Source organism: Orcinus orca, chromosome 4, assembly GCF_937001465.1.
Source record: "Orcinus orca chromosome 4, mOrcOrc1.1, whole genome shotgun sequence".
NCBI lineage: Eukaryota > Metazoa > Chordata > Mammalia > Artiodactyla > Delphinidae > Orcinus > Orcinus orca.
The window spans coordinates 69104032-69125746 of record NC_064562.1 but is presented as its reverse complement, the minus strand read 5'-3'; the positions used below and the strand labels follow the sequence as shown (position 1 = coordinate 69125746).

Here is a 21715-nt window from a genome sequence, read left to right as displayed (position 1 = left end):
TCTTAGTCAAAGAGCTACCACATTTTTTTGATACCAAGTTATCAGGACTCGTTATGCCTGACATAACTTGAATAAATACCCAGTTAAAATTTTCTGTGTGGAGCAAAGAACACACCAAGGCCAAAAAACCCAACCAACACTCCACCACCACCTCTGCCCCCCCAAAAAAACAAACCCAATCTGAAATTTACTTGAGGCATAATTAAAAATTGGGGTAAATGGCAAGAGGAAGTAATGCACAAATCTTCCTACAGCAGATTTGACTAGCTGTAGCATTTTAATCTGTTTAGCTCTAACTTTGGCTTGAACAAAACCTTGTAGAGGACTTTAGTTAATAATTGTTCTGGAAAAGAAAAGGCAGTCAAGTTAAAACCTTGAGAACTTGCAAGAAAAAACAGAGACTTATTAGACAGCTTATGCTGAGAAGTGGCCTAAGGATTTAAGCAGCAAGAGGCTCGCTGGTTCCTTGATACAAGTAGCCTCTACATTCTCTCTATACGGATACTTACCTTTCCTTCCAATGCCAGTTTATGGGAATTATTTAACATTTCTAACATATTACACTATTTCTTTTTTTTTTCTTTTGCGGTACTCTCACTGTTGTGGCCTCTCCCGTTGTGGAGCACAGGCTCCAGACGCGCAGGCTCAGCAGCCATGGCTCACGGGCCCAGCCGCTCCACGGCATGTGGGATCCTCCTGGACCGGGGCATGAACCCGCGTCTCCTGCATCGGCAGGCAGACTCTCAACCACTGCGCCACCAGGGAAGCCCCTACACTATTTCTTGAAATCCAAAACATTAAAAATTTAAAAACCTGGATTAACAAATATGATAAATAAAAGAAATATTCCTTTTACTTCAAAAATGTAAATAACTGAGTAATAAAACAGAACATATACTGAATCAATGCTTATTAAATCTTTCAAATACATATTAATTATATCTTTTGTCTTAGGAAGTAATTATAAGAAGTATAATCAACTCTTTGATGATTCACAAAGGAGTAGTTCCTTTGTGAACTATATAGATGGTATTGTAGCTGTAAATTTTTTTGCTGCTATCAGTTTATTTCCATAGATTGATTCCATTTTCCTGAAAGTGGGTACAAATTAAAAAACAAAATCTGTTCAGCCTTTGAATTACTTTTATTGCTTTTTTTCTCCTGCCATTCTTCTGTAAAGAAACATTTTTTTAATCAGAAAAAAAAAATACTTACAAAGCAGAATGTTTTAGGAGTCTTAACCTGAACAGCTATCCCTCCATGTAAATAAGGTTCCAGTTCTCTAGTATCACCAATGCTAAAAGAAAATGGTGATACCACTAAAAGGAGGAAAAAAGAAAACCATTACACACTGATATAAGTATTTAAATTTGAAGGTTTATCATCATAAAGATGTTAATTTTTCATAGTTTACAAAATTAAGATCTCAGTATAAATCATTTTATTTGGTGGTGGATGGAAGTGTGGGGAGCTAGACAGATTATTTTTCCCATACAAATATAAGGACTTAAGCAAAAATGGCCAAGAAAACTTGGAAGGAAAAAAAAGGAATGAGAGGTGCTTATTATTAGATATTAAAATACTTTATAAAGACTCAATAATTAATATACTGATACTTTTTATATATATAATTCATAATAATTAAAACAGTATGATACTGGCTCATGAATAGACAGGCAGACAAACAGAATAGATTATTCAGTAACAGACCCACAAGGGACACAATTAAGGTGGTACCTCAAACCAGCAAAGAAAAGATACTCAATAAATCTTTCGGAAAAAAAGCCATCTGGGAAAGTATTCCAAATGGATAAAAGTTTTAAATATCAAAAACGATGACAAAAAAATTATTAGATAAGAGCATAGGAGAAAAATTTCTTTAAAACTTTGCAGTAAGGAAGCTTTTCCTAATTATGACTCAAAAGAAAAAAATTGAAAGCTTTGACATCATATACACATAGAGCCATCACAAGCAAAGTCAAATGCCAAACTAGAAAAAAATTTTTGCAACTCATATTAAAAAAAAAAACTCAGCAAACATGCCCTATATATTAGGAGTTCTGGGGAAAAATAACAACTCAGTGAGAAAGTGGGCAAAGGACAGATGATTCACATTAAAGGAAAAAGAAATAGCTCTAAAACTTAAGATACTTAATCTCATTCATAAAATGTAAAATGCAAATCAAATTTATACTATACCACTTTCAATCATACAGGAGACTATTCTACAATTACTGATGTGAAAAGACCATCTAGATGTTTAATTTAATGAAAAGGCAAAGGGTAGCTCTAGTCATAATATGTTACCTGGCATGTAAAAATGCATAAGGAAACCTGGAAGGGCACACAATAAACTAAGAATAATGGACAGGTAAGAATGAGTGGGAGCCATAGGTGGGCAATAAAGTTTTCACTATAAACATTTGCCTTCTTTTTTTTTTTTAATTAATTAATTTATTTATTTTTGGCTGCACTGGGTCTTCATTGTGCATGGGCTTTCTCTAGTTGCGGTGAGTGGGTCTACTCTTCATTGCGGTGCATGGGATTCTCACTGCGGTGGCTTGCCTTGTTGTGGAGCACGGGTTCCACGTGTGCAGGCTTCACTAGTTGTGGCATGCGGGCTCAGTAGTTGTGGCTCGCGGGCTCTAGAGTGCAGGCTCAGCAGTTGTGGTGCATGGGCTTAGTTGCTCCGTGGCATGTGGTATCCTCCTGGATAAGGGATCGAACCCGTGTCCCCTGCATTGGCAGGCGGATCCGTAACCACTGTGCCACCAGGGAAGTCCCCCTTCTATTGTTTTTGAACGATTTGCTTATTCACAAAATTAAATTAAATAAATAAGGTTTATACATTAAGTAGACAGAAAAGGTCAGCAGAGTAAACATCAAACTTAGCTGCTGTTACTTCTGGAGTAGAGGGGAGGTCTGAACTAGAACTCATTTTTAACTCTACCTAAACATAAATACATATATATATATCTAGAATAAGCATATATTGTTTTAGCTATTTAAAAATGTTTTTCAAGTAACAGAAAATTACTTTAGAGCAGTAAGTACCAACTAATAAATGTTAAGGAAAAAAAAGTTTCATAAACTGCTACTCTATTCAAATATTCTCTCTCTGCCCAAAGAATTTTTGGTACAAAATGTGGGTTTTATTTTCATTCCTTGATATCCAGTGGCTTCTCCTGTTAATATATACATATAGCCTCAAGATGCAGATCCAGCACCACAATCCACCATTGCATGGCCCCCAACACAACAAAGGATAATCCTAAATAGTTAGTTGAGTCAATTTTATGCAAAAACAGATAAAAATTCTTTAATATCAGCGATCTCAATCTATATTTTACATACTTAGATACAGTCTGGGAAACATAATCCAACAGTTTTGTTACCAAAGATTTTTTTTTTTAAATATTTATTTATTTGGTTGCGCCGGGTCTTAGTTGCAGCAGGTGGGCTCCTTAGTTGTGACTCGTGGACTCCCTAGTTGTGGCATGCAAACTTTTAGTTGCGGCATGCATGTGGGATCTAGTTCCCTGACCAGGGATCGAACCCTGGCCCCCTGCACTGGGAGCAGAGTCTCAACCATTGTGCCACCAGGGAAGTCCCCAAAGATTCTCAAATATAGATCCAAAGTTGTTTTGGTATAAAGAGTTCGTAACAGGGACTGATTTTTTTTTTTTCTCTCTCCTAAGGATCCATCTTGTAGTCATTAAAAGAAAAATAAAAGTAATCCATTTACTAGTCTATACACTAATCACATAATTATACTTTTAGATGCCCTAAAGATAAAACTGAATCACTCTCAACTGAACAGGTGTAAACACTGCTGTCTCTGAGTTACAAGACATCTAGCAATGTCTTTAACTCTTTTAAATATGGCTGGAGGAAAATCACAAACTACGCAGACTAACGCTGCTATAAATTCATTATTTTCAACTTCAAATGGATCCTAAATGAAGCCTGATGATTTTTCGATTTTTTAAAATGTTTATTCTCCTCAAATCTCTGGCCTTACCACCTTACCTCTCCTTTGGGTCATGATTTCATCTCAGTCCACTGACAAAACAGATTCCTACAGCTTCCTGCCAATAAATCCACAAATCTGCCTGCAGTAACATCCATTCATCCCTTTATCCAAGCCACTGGACAAAAACATATATCTTCACTTGAATACTTCACTGTCACCTCACCCAACAAGCCTAGACTGTACTCATTATCTCTCTCCAAAACCTGCTCCTCTTCTTGCACTCCCTAATGTGTAAATAAATAAGGTGCCAGAATCTTCGCTCACCTACCATAAAGTTTTCTCTTAAATGTCTTAAGACTCTTGCTATCTCAACTCCCACTGTCACCCTGCTATATTATATCTTTAAGTTCCTTGAATTCTATCTTGCTTCTTACTGTTTGTCTCTGCACAGAATATTCTTTTCATCATCTTCGTAAGCCAATGCAATCAATTTTAATCAAGATACCCTGTCACCACTGCTGCTGTACCAAAAGTGAGTAGGTTTCCTTGCTAAGGTTAGAGTTCCCAGAACGCCTTTTCTCTCTTTATACCATCACTGCTGAATGTTAGTATCCCCTCACTTGGATTAAATGTCTTGAGGCCAAGAATTGGATCATGTCTGTCTGAGCTAATGGTGTGTTCTTGACACTTAGTGTCTGAACTGTAAACATGCTGAATAATGGATAAGTATAAATGAATTAATAAAACACATAAACTTACCAGTTATTTGTTGTGTAGATCCATTTAAGCCTGTCATTCCATTAATTTCTCGAAATGTTAGGAATTGTCCTGTTTCAAGTTTGTGAGGACGATTTTCAAGGCAAGTGACAATGCCAGGATTAGCCTAGAAATAAGAGTAATATACTAAAAAACAAGTCCGTGTATTCCTTTTTTGTACAAATTCCAAATCTCACACAAAAAGGAACATATTATCATAAAATTCTCAAAATAACCAAAATTCCAAGCCATTCTTCTCCTTCCATATTAAAAGCAATGATTTAAAGAATTGTAACAAAATAGTGACTTATCATTTTATTATGTGATTTTCAAACTTATTTTATTATGAATGTTTAAAATATAATTTCTATGTTTGGGGGAAACAGATTCCACAAGGGAGTTCAAATATTTCACAGATGCAAAGATTCTTGTGATTTATAAAAACATTCAAAGTGACTGAATGGTAAGTTTCAAAGTCATTAATGACAGACTCTGTACATAAAAGATGAGTCTAACTTTGAAGATCAAAGAAATGTAAGAACAGAGGATGGAAATTTAAAGCCAGGAAAGTGGTAGTTTAAAGCTTATCCAACATTTAAAGCAAAGAAATATTATGTATCCCTGCTTATCAAGATAAAAACAGGAAGGAATTGGTTTAACTCATCTAAAAGGTGGATGAGATAGGTCAGACACCAGGAAATTTCCTAACTGCATATAATCCATCACATTGCTTGAATAATGTGATAATTTAATTTACATAAAACCTAATGGAATTATAATTCTCTCTTTCATAAGTGTGTAGATTCTAAAAATTCTCTTGCTGTTTAAGGGTTTGAGAAATACAATTATGATCACAAACATGTAGATAAAATTAATGTAATGTGGGTTTACTAATATCTCAACAAGAATAGAATTCATAAGGACTTTAAGGAGAAATAATTTACAGATAAGTTAAATGGGAACATTCATGATATTTGTCTAATTTTTTATGATAACCTTCATATTTCCTGCACTATTCAATAAAAGACAATATCAGTGCAATACAAGATCCCTTGGAGCTTATTCTAACTCTATAATATTCTTAGGAACAAACTAACAATAACTAGAGAAGGTAAAAGGCTGAACAATAACCATTCTGTAAGCAAAGAGATACACAAAATGACTTTTCAATGAATTTTTTCTTAAAAAGGGGTGAGAAAGGCAATATTACACTGGCTTTAAAAAGAAAGCATAAAGATAAAATCACAAATACTATTCAGTCAAAGTATATTATCATTTCCTTATGTTTGGTTTCTTTTGAGCTTTAATGTAAATTGATCATTAAGAGTGCAAATAAAGTTAATGATTTAGGCTAAACTACAGAAAGAGTAGTAAAAATGGATCATAATAATTTCTCCAATTCTTTCAGGGAATAAAAAATTAAGCTTGCATGATATTAAGAGAACATGGTTAGAAAATTCAGAGTTTTTGATTTGAAGGTTAATTAACTCTTAAACTTTTCTCATCCTCCAAATAATGTTTTAGAAATATAACAAATTAGAAAAGCTTTTGTTTATGATGACTTAAGTGTTCATCTTCCTGGAGTCAGAGTGTTGGGCCAAGTGACTTATGACATACTTAGTACATCTATGATCTGACACAATCAACAGTTCAGTAAACACTGACTCACAATTCATGTCCCATAGGAACATGACAGAAAACAAAATTAAAATTAATGACATAAGCAAATGTTCATCAATTGTTAAAAAATGTTAGATGGAATCCAGAATACTCTCTCTTAATATTCTAACTTCAATTTTAAACAAATAAAAAATACTGCATATTACAATATTTTGCTAATATCACCTTTTAAAAAATAGTTTTCACATCAACTTAAAAAAATCAATCATATACATATACAATAATATATGTACATAATCATACTTGCGTTATATTTGAAATGAAAATCTCTTTTGGTTCCTCTCCTGTTGTATCTAAAACTTCAAATTCGTCACCGAAATCACAAAACAACCGTGACCAAATTCCATGTATATCTGCACTGATGAACTGTGAAATGAAGAAACAAGTTCAAGCTTATACATTTATATAAAGAAAAAAAACCCCTCAACTATCTTAGGCCTTTTGGTGACAATTTTATTTATAATTAAGCATATTATTTGAGGTATAAAGTGACCACAAATATGATAATTTGTTTGTAAATTGGTTTTGGAATCAAGGATTTTGATATTTCGGACTGGATATCTAGTGTTAACAAAATTAGAAGCAACATCAGCACACCATCATTGTACATTTTATAATTTTTAAATAACAAAAATTCGTGCCTTGCCCTAAAAATCAAGCACAGAATATGAGAAAGATAACTTGGTTTGACGGTCTAGCAGTGAATTCTTACCTTTCATTTTAGAAAAGAAGAATGGAGTGTCCATTGACCAAAAGCGGTAGAGTTGAAGGAAAATAAAACAGCTAAAAACTCAGAGTGGCGTCAACAGGAAAGGGGCTGAGGTACTAACAGTGCACATCGAAATTATGAAAGGTAAGAATCAGATTCTTAAACACAATCATAAATGTTTTATTGAAAGTGATTTTTATAACATTCTCCAGTCTAAGAAAATGTAAAGAAATTATTTTTGTGCTCAGTTAGTTTTAGACATACTGATAATAAAGAAAAAGTCTTAACCTGTAACACATATGATCCTGTATAAGGTGATATTTTTCTAACAAAAACTAAAGCCAATCATATTTGGGCATAAGAACGTAGCCCATTAAAATAATTTATACCACCTATTATATGAGGTAGTGAAATACCTAACAGAAGACTACCTCCTACTTGATCATGCACTGCCTTTACTATCAAAATAGGTACCTACAGCACTTTTTATGAGACATAAAACTCAGAAGAAATTTATAGGCTTTTTTTTTAAGTTTAAAAGCTGCAAACTCAAGGACAATTTCTTTCTTCGCAAAACAACTTTAAAGTATGAATATACGCATCAATCACATAAAGATTTTACTTTACAACCTTGTGTAATTATTTTGTAAAACTTTTTTTTTTTTTTTTTGCGGTACGCAGTCCTCTCACTGCTGTGGCCTCTCCCGTTGCGGAGCACAGGCTCCGGACGCGCAGGCCCAGCGGCCATGGCTCACGGGCCCAGCCGCTCTGCGACACGTGGGATCCTCCCGGACCGGGACACGAACCCGTGTCCCCTGCATCGGCAGGCGGACTCCCAAACACCGCGCCACCAGGGAAGCCCTATTTTGTAAAACTTTTGTGTTCTGTTCTAAGTTTACTGACTACTCTGTCTTATTCATCTACTTAATTTAATTTGTAAAACAACACAAATGTTATACAGAGTATAAATATGCTATGTAAGTATCACAATCCAAAGATTTTCAGCACATATATTTTATACAGTATGATGATAGTTTAGTGCCTGTCTCAAAGGAACAAACAGCATTTTCCTTTTGCCAAAGGAACAAAGGACCCCACGAAGGAGGTGGAGTTAGTAATATGTATGCAGTTGTAGGGGATGAATTATGATTTTTCCCATCTAGACCTCTTTCCATTCTTCTCAATGTCATCACTACTTAACAATACCTAATTACTCTGAACAAAAATCTAGGAGTCATTCTTTATCATTCTTTCCTTCACAACTCTTATTCATCCATTCTCAATCCCATTAGTCTGTTTTTACAAAAGATACCTCGAATCCAATGACTTCTCACACTCTCTATTCCCATCAAGGCACAAGTATCTCTCACTTGGACTACTTACTGCATTAGCCCCTAACTGGTCTAGCCACCTCTACTCTACTGTTACAATTCAACAGTTCTCTTTCTTTTTGGTTTCACGATCCCTTCACATTCTTAAAAATTACTGATGACCCAATTAGATTTTATTTATGTGGGTTATACCTACTGATATTTACTGTGTTAGAAAGTAAAACCAAGAAACACTTAAAAGACAAGAACACACACACATTCAATTAGCTGTCAGAGCAATATCACCACATATCAAGTAGACTTTGTAAACTCTATTGCACCCCATAAGAGAATCAGAGTGAAAAAAGCAAATAACATTTCAGTAATATTATAATAGTTTGACTTTGCAGACCCTATGAAAGGGTCTCAGGGACCCTCAGTGTCCTTGGACCACACTTCAAAAACCAAAATTAAAAAGTATTATTGATTGTCCTCATGTAAAAAGTTTCTTATATAACTCACTGAAAAGCTATAAATTCTAATACTGAAAGTGCTTTTCCTTTGGTAAACTATGTGTCATTATTAAGTGATACTATTACCTTTACTGGAGGGCACTGAGAACGGCAAAAGTCATTGATCTTCTTCTGCAATGATAGTTTGATCTCAGTCAATACTACACACTGTTGAGAAGAATACAAGAATTAAAGATTAAAAAATAAACAATTATTTTGGTAATGTACAACTTCTAAATCAGAAGCATTTCAGTTTGCACTATGCTAAAAATACCTTGTTTTCTTGGTAAAAAATACTATCGTATTGTACTCCATTTTAAGGTCAATACCTTCAGAGGTACAGAGTAGCAAAAGTAAAAGTAACATATACAGCCATCTCTAGGTATCTGCAGGGGATTGGTTCTAGAACTCCCTATGGATACCAAAATCTGCAGATACTCAAGTCCCTTACATAAAATATCATAGTATATACAGGACAAAACCTGCCCACACTAAATTCAATTATCATCACAATTAGAAGCAAACCTTAATATCCTAGGTGGCATTTACACAACCCAAATGGTTGGAGGTTTTTTTTTTTGGTTTTTTTTTTTTCCGGTACGTGGGCCTCTCACTGTTGTGGCCTCTCCCGTTGCGGAGCACAGGCGCCGGACGTGCAGGCTCAGCGGCCATGGCTCACGGGCCCAGCCGCTCAGCGGTATGTGGGATCCTCCCAGACCGGGGCACGAACCCGTGTCCCCTGCATTGGCAGGCGGACTCTCAACCACTGCGCCACTAGGGAAGCCCCTTGGAGATTTTATTTTACCTGTTACTGCCATGGAGATGCTTAGTCATCAAAATATTAATTAAATGCTATCTTAAAACAACTACATTTTCAAAGAGATACATTAGTTGGCTGAGCTTTCTTTTACTTTTACTTCAGAGATTCAACAGATTCACAATATTACAACTTTTATTTATGACAGTGCCACCAAGTTCTGTTATTTAAGATAGCGAATTATAATTTTCAATGCTTACTTTAATTTTTTATCATCACCCTGTGAGATAAGTAGAGAAGGTTTTAAAATTAGATTTTATCATAGCTAACTTAAACTCATAAAGGTCAAATATTTTCTTAGGGTCATTTATCTATCAAGTGGCAAAAGCAGGTTGACACGCTCAGTCCAGAGCTTTCCTTACTGCTGGTTTCCAGGAAATGGATAACTCAGTTTCACTACAAATAACCAGGTATGGATTTAGTTTTATCTAGCTTAGAATAGGGTGTGATTCCTACAGAGTGGTAATCCTCCATGGATCTCTTACTGTTTATATATCTCTCACTGGGTATGCCACGAATGCAAGGCTCTGACCATTCTTTACGTGGGCTGTTTCTCAGGATTGTATTTGCCTTGTGCAAACTTGAGAAATGAGGTAATGTCTCCCTCTGGGACAAAGAGCAAGCTTGTTCACTGCTTGCTATAAAACAGCAAGTTCCCCAAGCTCAATGTTCCTTTCCTCTAAAGGAACCCACTACATGTGCAGGCATCCACTGAGCCCTCTGCACTGCACAGGTGGGATTTGGAGGAATGCAGGAGGAAACAAGGCAAATATCATGCTCACACATTTACCATGCTCTAAGTAATAAAGTCCTTAGTCTCTGATCCAGGAATCTCATGTTTTCTGCCAGCATCCATGAAACTGTAACAGGCTAACTTACTGGCTTGCAATTAGGGTAAAATCAAATCCTATTAGACCCAGTACATACTGAGTCTAATTTGTGTTTCATCAATGCTAGAAAATTCTCAACCATAATTTGAATATGCCTTTTTCTAGAAGTCCAATCTCACGAATTAGACCTTTTTATTCAAGCTCTCATTTCTTTTAATTTCTCTTTAGTATATTCTCTTATTACTGTGAGCTGTAGTTTTTATTTTTAGATTTAATTCTATTTATTTATTTATTTTGGCTGCATTGGGTCTTCGTTGCTGTGCGTGGGCTTTCTCTAGCTGTGGCAAGCAGAGGTCACTCTTTGTTGCTGTATGCAGGCTTCTCATTGTGGTAGCTTCTCTTCTTGCAGAGCACGGGCTCTAGGCGTGGGGGCTTCAGTAGTTGCAGCACGCGGGCTCAGCAGTTGTGGCACATGGGCTCTAGAGCACAGGCTCAGTAATTGTGGTGCACGGGCTTAGATACTCTGCAGCATGTGAGATCTTCCCGGACCAGGGCTCAAACCCCTGTCCCCTGCACTGGAAGGTGGATTCTTATCCACTGCACCACCAGGGAAGTCCCTGTGGTTTCACGAATCTCCTCAGCTCTATCTTTCGATTTATTAATTCTTATTCCAGTTGTATCTATCCACTGTTTAATATATTCATTGTTTTAATTTTTAGGACTATATTTTTCATTTCTAAAAGTTCTATTTGGTTATATCTGCCTGATTGCTTTCAATAGTGTCTTATTTTCCTGTTGTATATTTAATCCCTTCTTGTAAGATTTAGTCTGTTTGAACATCTATATTTTATAGTCCCTATCCAATAATTCTATTGTCTGAAATTCTTGGAGGTTTATTTCTATTGTTTGTTATATCCACTGACTCTTGATCATGCTGAACTGCTTTTTCCTGTCTTATTATTTTGTATTATGAACACCACCTCATAGGAGCTTTACATATTAGAATATACTGTGGCCTGGTTGAGGGTATATGCCTCTAGATCTTCTGTTTCTGTCTGGCATTCCAGCATATCACCAGCTTAGTACTACGCTGTGTGTGTGTGTGTGTGTGTGTGTGTGTGTGTGTGTGTGTGTGTGTGAAGATATTTATTGTGTACAAGATAGTTTACTGTCTTTTTCAAATTCTAAACCCTGTATAATTCATTCACTCATTAGGCTAAAAGAGGCCTTAAGAAGTTATTCAATATAATCTCCTGAATGCAGGCAAGTCTACATGATAATGTGCATAGAATTAAAATCAAGACTTAAAATCTTTAAAATCACAAGGCAACTTCACAGCTTTCTCAATCACACTTGTTTCAAGACATAACAATCATCTCAAATATGTTATACACAAAAAATTATTGATCGGACATTCACAAAATATGCTTTGAATGAAAATAACATAGCAACAATTCACTCAGAGACACCTATATGGCAAAAACTATACCATAATACAAATCAGAAATAAGAGTTTAGGGTGAAAATTTGAAAAAGGTACAAATTTAAGGGCTGATAACCTAACTTTTCTTAAACTTACTGCTTTCTGTCTCCAAAGTTGTACTATATCAATGACAGTCTTCCACAGTGCCTCTTCTCTATAAAAGGTGAATATACCAAAACCAGTCCAACTGGGTAGTCATAGATTGTAACTAATGCAAGTCAGTTTTGTAAGGTGTATTTGATATTCCATCTACATAACCAGGAACTGTCTTAAATAATAACCATCCTATATTTAACCACAACCATAAATCTCATTCTGAATCAACCGAAGAAAATGCCCCAAAATTCTGATTTAATTCTATTTGAAAACCAATTCATTTCCATATAAACCATTTTTTAAAAAAGCTGGAATAACATTCTGAATTATTCATAATCCTGGGAAATCATTAACTTGGGCAGTGGTTGGAAACAGCATAAAAGAAATTATCAACCAACTTCTCTCACCCCTGATGTAAGAAAGAAATGTTACTTTAATAGTTAAGAAGGCAATGAATTGGCTGACAAGGGCCCATGGTCTATGGATGAATCTAGAGATGGAATTAGGGAATGGGACACCAACTTGTGTTGAGATGTAGAATCTTCAATATTTACCAAATCTCTTCCAGAGGTAATACCTTTGCTGGCTTGTCTTTCTTTTTTTCTCTCTGGTGAAACTATAAATTCTGAACTACCAATGCTCAATTTCTGTGACATTTCCACCACTGACACTGGAAAAAGCTTTGTTTTACAAAAAAATACACAAAGTACATTTTTCTGAGAAGCAGATGAACAGCTGGGGTATTCTGTGGATTTTTTTTTTTTTACCACAGCTGCTAACAGCCATTTGCTTAACTCTGCAACAAAAGCAACTTGAAAGAAAGACGTTTCCACAGTTTAAGGAAAAGAACCAGACCAAAAAGGATAAGGGAAGCTGATGGAGAAAACTGTAACTTCCAAATGGTGAGGTCCTTAGGTTAATGATGCGCTAGACTTACAGTCACACATTAGAGTTCACTCAGTATGACAAACACTAGGTCCATCCACCTCACTACAAACAACTCAATTTCGTTTCTTTTTATGGCTGAGTAATATTCCATTGTATGTATGTGCCACATCTTTATCCATTCATCTGTTGAGGGACACTTAGGGTGCTTCCATGTCCTGGATAGTGTAAATAGAGCTGCAATGAACATTGTGGTACATGACCCTTTTTGAACTATGGTTTTCTCAGGGTATACGCCCAGTAGTGGGACTGCTGGCTCATATGGTAGTTCTATTTTTAGTTTTTTAAGGAACCTCCATACTGTTCTCCATAGTGGCTGTATCAATTTATATTCCCACCAACAGTGCAAGAGGGTTCCCTTTTCTCCACACCCTCTCCAACATTTAATGTCTGTAGATTTTTTTGATGATGGCCATTCTCACCAGTGTGAGGTGATAGCTCATTGTACTTTTGATTTGCATTTCTCTAATGATTAGTGATGTTGAGCATCTTTTCATGTGTTTGTTGGCAATCTGTATATCTTTGGAGAAATATCTATTTAGGTCTTCTGCCCATTTTGGGATAGGGTTGTTTTTTTGATATTGAGCTGCATGAGCTGCTTGTATATTTTGGAGATTAATCCTTTGTCAGTTGCTTTATTTGCAAATATTTTCTCCCATTCTGAGAGTTGTCTTTTCGTCTTATGTTTTCCTTTGCTGTGCAAAAGCTTTTAAGTTCCATTAGGTCCCATTTGTTTATTTTTGTTTTTATTTCCATTTCTCAAAGAGGTGGGGTCAAAAAGGATCTTGCTGTGACTTACATCATAGTGTTCTGCGTATGTTTTCCTCTAAGAATTTTATAGTGTCTGGCCTTATATTTAGGTCTTTAATCCATTTTGAACTTATTTTTGTGTATGATGTTAGGAATTGTTCTAATTTCATTCTTCTATATGCAGCTGTCTAGTATTCCCAGCACCACTTATTGAAGAGGTTGTCTTTTCTCCACTGTATATTCTTGCCTCCTTTATCAAAGATAAGGTGACCATATGTGCATAGATTTACCTCTAGGCTTTCTATCTTGTTCCATTGATCTATATTTCTGTTATTGGCCAGTACCATACTGCCTTGATTACTATAGCTTTGTAGTATAGTCTGAGGTCAGGGAAACTAATTCCTCCAGCTCCGTTTTTATTTCTCAAGACTGCTTTGGCTATTCGGGGTCTTTTGTGTTTCCATACAAATTGTGAAATTTTTTTGTTCTAGTTCTATGAAAAATGCCAGTGGTAGTTTGATAGGGATTGCACTGAATCTGTAGATTGCTTTGGGAAGTAGTCATTTTCACAATGTTGATTCTTCCAATCCAAGAACATGGTATATCTCTCCATCTGTTTGTATCATTTTAAATTTCTTTCATCAGTGTCTTATAATTTTCTGCGTACAGGTCTTTTGTCTCCTTAGGTAGGTTTATTCCTGGTATTTTATTCTTTTCGTTGCAATGGTGAATGGGAGTGTTTCCTTAATTTCTCTTTCAGATTTTTCATCATTAGCGTATAGGAATGCAAGAGATTTCTGTGCATTAATTTTATATCCTGCTACTTTACCAAATTCATTGATTAGCTCTAGTAGTTTTCTGGTAGCATCTTTAGGATTCTCTATGTATAGTATCATGTCATATGCAAACAGTGACAGTTTTACTTCTTTTCCGATTTGGATTCCTGTTATTTCTTTTTCTTCTCTGATAGCTGTGGCTAAAATTTCCAAAACTAAGTTGAATAACTGGTGCGAGTGGGCAACCTTTTCTTGTTCCTGATCTTAGTGGAAATGGTTCCAGTGTTTCACCATTGAGATCAATGTTGGCTGTGGGTTTGTCCTACATGGTCTTTATTATGTTGAGGTAGGTTCCCTCTATGCCCACTTTCTGGAGAGGTTTTTTTTTTTTTTTTTTTTTCCTGGAGAGTTTTTATCATAAATGCATGTTGAACTTTGTTGAAAGCTTTTCCTCCATCTATTTTTTTCTTTTTGCGATACGCAGGCTTCTCACTGTTGTGGCCTCTCCCGTTGTGGAGCAACAGGCTCCGGATGCGCAGGCTCAGTGGCCATGGCTCATGGGCCCAGCCGCTCCACGGCATGTGGGATCCTCCCGGACCGGGGCACCGTGTCCCCTGCATCGGCAGGCGGACTCTCAACCACTGCGCCACCAGGGAAGCCCTCTCCATCTATTGAGATGATCATATGGTTTTTCTCCTTCAATTTGTTAATATGGTTTATCACATTGATTGATTTGCATATATTGAAGAATCCTTGCATTCCTGGGATAAACCCCACTTGATCATCGTGTATGATCCTTTTAATGTTCTGCTGGATTCTTTTTGCTAGTATTTTTTGAGGATTTTTGCACCTATGTTCATCGGTGATAATGGCCTATAGTTTTCTTCTTTTGTGACATCTTTGTCTGGTTTTGGAATCAGGGTGATGGTAGCCTCAAAGAATGAGTTTGGGAGTGTTCCTCCCTGTGCTATATTTTGGAAGAGTTTGAGAAGGATAGGTATTAGCTCGTCTCTAAATGTTTGATAGAATTCACCTGTGAAGCCATCTGGTCCTGAACTTTTGTTTGTTGGAAAAATTTTAATCACAATTTCATTTTCAGGGCTTGTGATTAGATTGTTTATATTTTCTATTTCTTCCTGGTTCAGTCACGGAAGGTTGTTACTTTTGTAAGAATTTTTCCTTTTTCCAGGTTGTCCATTTTATTGGCATATAATGGCTTGTAGTAATCTCTCATGATCCTTTGTGTTTCTTCAGTGTCAGTTGATACTTCTCCTTTTCATTTCTAATTCTATTGATTTGAGTCTTCTCCCTTTTTTTCTTGATGAGTTTGGCTAACAGTTTATCAATTTTATTTATCTTCTCAAATAACCAGCTCTTTGTTTTATTGATCTTTGCTATTGTTTTCTTCATTTCTTTTTCATTTCTTTTTGGATCTGATCTTTATGATTTCTTTCCTTCTGCTAACTTTGGGGTTTTGTTTGTTCTTCTTCCTCTAATTGCTTTAGGTGTAAGGTTAGGCTGTTTGAGATTTTTCTTGTTTCTTGAGGTAGGATTGTATTGCCATAAACTTCCCCTTAGAACTGCTTTTGTTCCATCCCATAGGTTTTGGGTCGTCGTCACTTGGTTATTTAGTAGCATACTGTTTAGCCTCCTCACGTGTTTGTATTTTTTAGTTTTTTTTTTTCCTGTAATTGATATCTAGTCTCATGCCATTGTGGTCCGAAAAGACATTTGATACAATTTCAATATTCTTAAATTTACCAAGGCTTGATTTGTGACCCAAGATATGGTCTATCCTGGAGAATGTTCCATGAGCACTTGAGAAGTGTATTCTGTTGTTTTTGGATGGAATTTCCAATAAATATTAGGTCTATCTTCTTTAATGTGTCATTTAAAGCTTGTGTTTCCTTATTTATTTTCATTTTGGATGATCTGTCCATTGGTGAAAGTGGGGTATAAATATCTCCTACTATGATTGTGTTACTGTTGATTTCCCCTTTTACAGCTGTTAGCATTTGGCTTATGTATTGAGGTGCTCCTATGCTGGGCGCATAAATATTTACAATTCTTATATCTTCTTGGATTGACCCCTTGATCATTATGTAGTGTCCTTCTTTGTCTCTTGTAATAGTCTTATTTTCAAGTCTATTTTGTGGATATGAGAATTGCTACTCCAGCTTTCTTTTGATTTCCATTTGCATGGAATTCTTTTTCCATCCCCTCACTTTCAGTCTGTATGTGTTCCTAGGTCTGAAGTGGGTCCCTGGTAGTCAGCATATTGTTTTTGTATCCATTCAGCCAGTCTATATCTTTTGGTTGGAGCATTTAATCCATTTACATTTAAGGTAGTTATCAATATGTATGTTCCTACTACCATTTTCTTAATTGTTCTGTGTTTGTTATTGTAGGTCTTTTCCTTCTCTTGTGTTTCCTGCCTAGAGACTTTCCTTTAGCATTTGTTGTAAAGCTGGTTTGGTTTGCTGTATTCTCTTACCTTTTGCTTCTCTATAAAGGTTTTAATTTTTCTGTTGAAACTGAATGAGATCCTTGCTGGGTAGAGTAATCTTGGTTGTAGGTTTTTCTCCTTCATCACTTTAAATATGTCCTGCCACTCCCTTCTGGCTTGCAGAGTTTCTGCTGAAAGATCAGCTGTTAACCTTATGGGGATTCCCTTCTATGTTATTTGTTGCTTTTCCCTTGCTGCTTTTAATATTTTTTCTTTGTACTTAATTTTTGATAGTTTGATTAATATGTGTCTTGGTGTGTTTCTCTTTGGGTTTATCCTGTATGGGACTCTCTGAGCTTCCTGGACTTGACTATTTCCTTTTTCATGTTAGGGAAGTTTTCAACTATAGTCTTCAAATATTTTCTCAGACCCTTTCTTTTTCTCTTCTTCTTCTGGGACGCCTATAATTCAAATGTTGGTGTGTTTAATGTTGTCCCAGAGGTCTCTGAGACTGTCCTCAATTCTTTTCACTCATTTTTCTTTATTTTGCTCCCTGGCAGTTATTTCCACCATTTTATCTTCCAGCTCACTTATCTGTTCTTCTGCCTCAGTTATTCTGCTACTGATTCCTTCTAGAGTATTTTTAATTTCAGTAATTGTGTTGTTCATCACTGTTTGTTTGCTCTTTAGTTTTTCTAGACCCTTGTTAAATGTTTCTTGTATTTTCACCATTCTGTTTCCGAGATTTTGGATCATCTTTACTATCATTACTCTGAATTCTTTTTCAGGTAGGTTGCCTATTTTGTCTTCATTTATTTAGTATTGTAGGTTTTTACCATGCTCCTTCATCTGTAACACATTTTTTTGTCATTTTTTTTTTTTTTTTTTTTTTTTTGTTGGGTGGGGTTGTATTCCTGTCTTACTGGTTGTTTGGCCTGAGGCGTTCCAACACTGGAGTTTGCAGGCAGTTGGATAGAGCCAGGTCTTGGTGCTGAGATTAGAACCTCCGGGAGGCCTCACTCCGATTAATATACCCTGGGGTTTGAGGTTCTCTGTTAGTCCAGTGGTTTGGACTCAGAGCTCGCACCACAGGAGCTCGGGCCCAACCTCTGAAATAGGAACCAAGATCCTGCAAGCTGCAGGGCGTGGCAAAAAAAAAAAAAGGAAAGAAAAAAAAGAAAGATTAAAAAGCAGTACAATATCAAAGAATAAAAAACAAAATAAATTTAGAAAGATAAAAAATATATTAGGAAAAATAAAAATATAATTGAAACAACTGCCAGAAGGTAAAATAAAACCATAACAGAAAAAGAAAGGGGCGGGGCAGGGGGCAGGGGAACAAGCCAAAAGAAGAGAACAATAACAAGTATAAAGAATAAAATAAAATTAGAAAAATAAAAGATTAGGAAAAATAAAATATAAATGAATGAACAACAGTGAATCAACAAGGTAGAACAGAACTTCAATCTAAAAGAGGAAAAAGGAAGAGAGGAAAAAAATGAAGAAAAAAAATAGCCGTGGCTATGGGGTCGGAGTTTAGGCAGGGATGGAACTTAGGCAGGCGTGGGGTTAGGGTGGGGCGGGACCTAGGCTGGTGCGGGGGGTGACGTTTGAGCATGGGGCCGGGCCTAGGCTCAGGACCCACACAGCTGGAAAAGGCCTTGGGGGCGGGGCTTAGGCAGGGTGACGTTCAAGCGTGGGGCGGGGCCTTTGCTTAGGACCCAGTCTGTGGGGCTTCCTCCCGTCCTCATATATGTCCGTGGTCCACCACCGGTGCTTGGTAGGTGCCCTAGTTGTGCAGAGACACGAATTCTGCATCCTCCTAGTCCACCATCTTGATTCCACCCTCTGCCGAGTACCTTCTTGCTTCAGTTTCTGATATATCCATTTCCCCGGGCCATCGGGCAGGCTGGCTCCTGACCGGTGCGCACACTCGCGCTGGTGGTCACGAAGACCGGAATTCTGCACCTGGAGAAACTTTTCGGCCAGCCGGGCAGCCACAGGGAGGTGGACAGGGGCAGTACTATGTTTTATGTTAAGTTCTCAGCTTGCGAAATTTTAGAATACAACGGATTATAAAGTTTACTCCAAACTTATGTGAGGGCAGGCCTATCGTTATGAACTCCCAGAGAAGATTTTTTTTTTTATTCAGAGCTCAAAAGAAAACAGACAAGCTTCTTGTTCTGATGGGCAAAGATTGTTCTCCTACACCCTTTCGTTAAGGGTGTAGCTTTCTGAGGTTCCAGAGAGTTACAAAAGGTGGTATGTCTCAATTACACTTTTCCATCACATATAGACAAATATTTATCGTTTTTGTGTGACCATTAATTCACAAGAAATGTGGTTACTGATACAGGCAAACCCTGTCCCTGAAAATGACCACAGCCAACAGTTAACTGGTCTTCTGTTAGCTACCTATTCATTTTTGGTCTCTGAGCACCTCCCTTACATATTCTGACCTCATGTAATCATTGAAAAGGAAGTCTATTAAGCAATTCTATTGTAGACAGTCTATGAAGCATCTCTGTAGCAGGATGGATTTCAAGCTATCCAGTCAAGAATGGAAGTCTACACTGATTTTTAAGTGGGTGTGATATTATGATTATAGTAAGAAATATATATTTTGGTCTTCATCCAAGGTTCCTGCCACATAGCTCCTACCACACTTGTAATTTCCTATATAAGAGCTATAGGTGCATCTTTTGTTATAATATTTAGTTTTGTCCTATTTCCTGAAATAGCTTCAGAGTGATAAAGATGAAGTGAATGTCTTGTTATTCATAACAAGCCCTTTCAGCCACACCTGAGTTTATGTTAATGAGGGGCTTTTGGAAAGCCCCTAAGGATGGGGGCTGGTTGTTAGAGGAACCAACCTTAGGATGTGAGGTTCAGAACTTTCAGCCCTATCTCCCAGACCTCTGGGGCTGGAGACTGACTTAATCACCAACGGCCAATGTGTTACTCATTCATGCTTACATAATGAAGCCTCCACAAAAATCCCTGAACCAGTTAAGAGAGCTTCCAAGTTTGTGAACATGGCATACCTGGAGAGGGCATGGGAGCTTGGCAACCCTTTCCCTATACCTTGACCTATGAATCTCTTCTATCTGGCAGTTCTTGAGTTATAGCCTTTTACAAAAAACTGGTGATCTAGTAAGTAAACTCTTTTCCTGAGTCTGTGTGCTGCTCTGGCAAATTAATTGAACCTGAGGAAGGGGATGTGGAAACCTCTGATTTATAGCCAGTCCTCAGAAGCACAGGTAATAACCTGGACTTGAAATTGGAGTCATAAAGGGGTTGGAGGGTGTGGGTTCTTGTGGGACTGAGCCCTCAACCTGTGGAATCTAACACTATTTCTCCAGGCAGACAGTATCAGAACTGGATTAAACTGTAGGACACCAAGCTAGGTGTCCAGAGAGTTGGAGAATTGTTTGATGGTGTTGGGGGGAAAACCCACATGCATATAGTCACACAAGTGCCAGAAGTATTGAGATCTTAAAGAAACACAGGAGTGCTTTTCCCTAGACGATGGATAACATCATAATTTAATCACAGGGAAAATCAGGGTCAATCTAGTCACTTTTAGAACTTTCAAGGTGCTGAGAAATTTTGTTTTTATTTGTTACCTGACTTACACTGAATTGTTGGTCCACATTATTTACTTCCTTGTTCCTGGGTTATACATTACTCTCTGCCCATGGCCTTAGGAAGAGTATAGTGTGCTTTCCTGCTCCTTCACTTTGGGTTTGTCCATGTGACCTGCTTTGGCCAATAGACTATTAATGGAAGCAACACAAACAGAGGCTTAAAATGTGTTTGAATGGTTACACTCACTCCTTTGCATTTCTGCTATTGCTATGAGACCATGTCTTAGGTAGCCTCTTGGTCCCAGAAGAGAGGTACACGGACCAGAACCCAGATTGTGGAGTTCAAGTTTAGCCTAGAACAGCAGAACTCAAACTGACATGCAGATGCATGAGAAAGAAATACATGTTGCTATAAACCACTAAATTTGGGTAGTTTTTCATGTACATTACTGTGAAAATAGCTGACCAATATATTTACTTTGTGAGTAGTTACTAGGCCCTTTCCCTAAAACGAAGCACTTGAAACGTATTAGTCTAAGTCTTTTTACCTGAAATTTTTTGAGCTGCTCAACAGACTAGGTTAAATTAGTTATACTATATTAATACATAATGATTTGCCTTGGAGTCTGTCAATAACATCTAATATAAAATGGAGTACCAACCTGGTATTTATGTAAGAAGGAAAGATCGGTAGTTTCATTTAAAGGAATAGAAGATGATGTGACATGAACATATGGATTTAATTCTGCAATACGTTGAAGTACAGCTTCAGCCCTAAAACAAGAAAAGAAAAAGAAAAAAGACTTTTACTACTCTTTTGTTCAATAAATATACTCAATCTTTCAAACTTGGACACTTTGATGACATCAGAAGAACGTGAATGTTACAAAGTTTCATGGGAATTTAAACTGGAGAGGAATAAAAGAAGTTAAAACTTATTTTTACTATACAATCTTGAGATGTAGCACACTGTCATATTCCATAGTAAGTCACATAATCTCAAAGTGTACCCTTATAGGTCAATGCTCCTTAAGGCTCTTAATGA

General features: G+C 36.7%; 1 protein-coding gene across 2 annotated transcripts in view; it reads right to left on the bottom strand.

Annotated features, from left to right (window-relative positions):
* Positions 1-21715, bottom strand: part of UBA6 (ubiquitin like modifier activating enzyme 6) — an 80005-nt gene that overhangs the window by 35712 nt on the left and 22578 nt on the right. For both annotated transcript variants that reach the window (XM_033425560.2, XM_004268349.4), the window contains exons 6-10: positions 21333-21444; positions 9028-9108; positions 6653-6775; positions 4733-4856; positions 1216-1319 (exon numbers count right to left, since the gene is read on the bottom strand). In XM_033425560.2, the coding sequence (XP_033281451.1) occupies positions 1216-1319; positions 4733-4856; positions 6653-6775; positions 9028-9108; positions 21333-21444 (544 nt within the window). The remainder of the gene's footprint in view (positions 1-1215; positions 1320-4732; positions 4857-6652; positions 6776-9027; positions 9109-21332; positions 21445-21715) is intronic.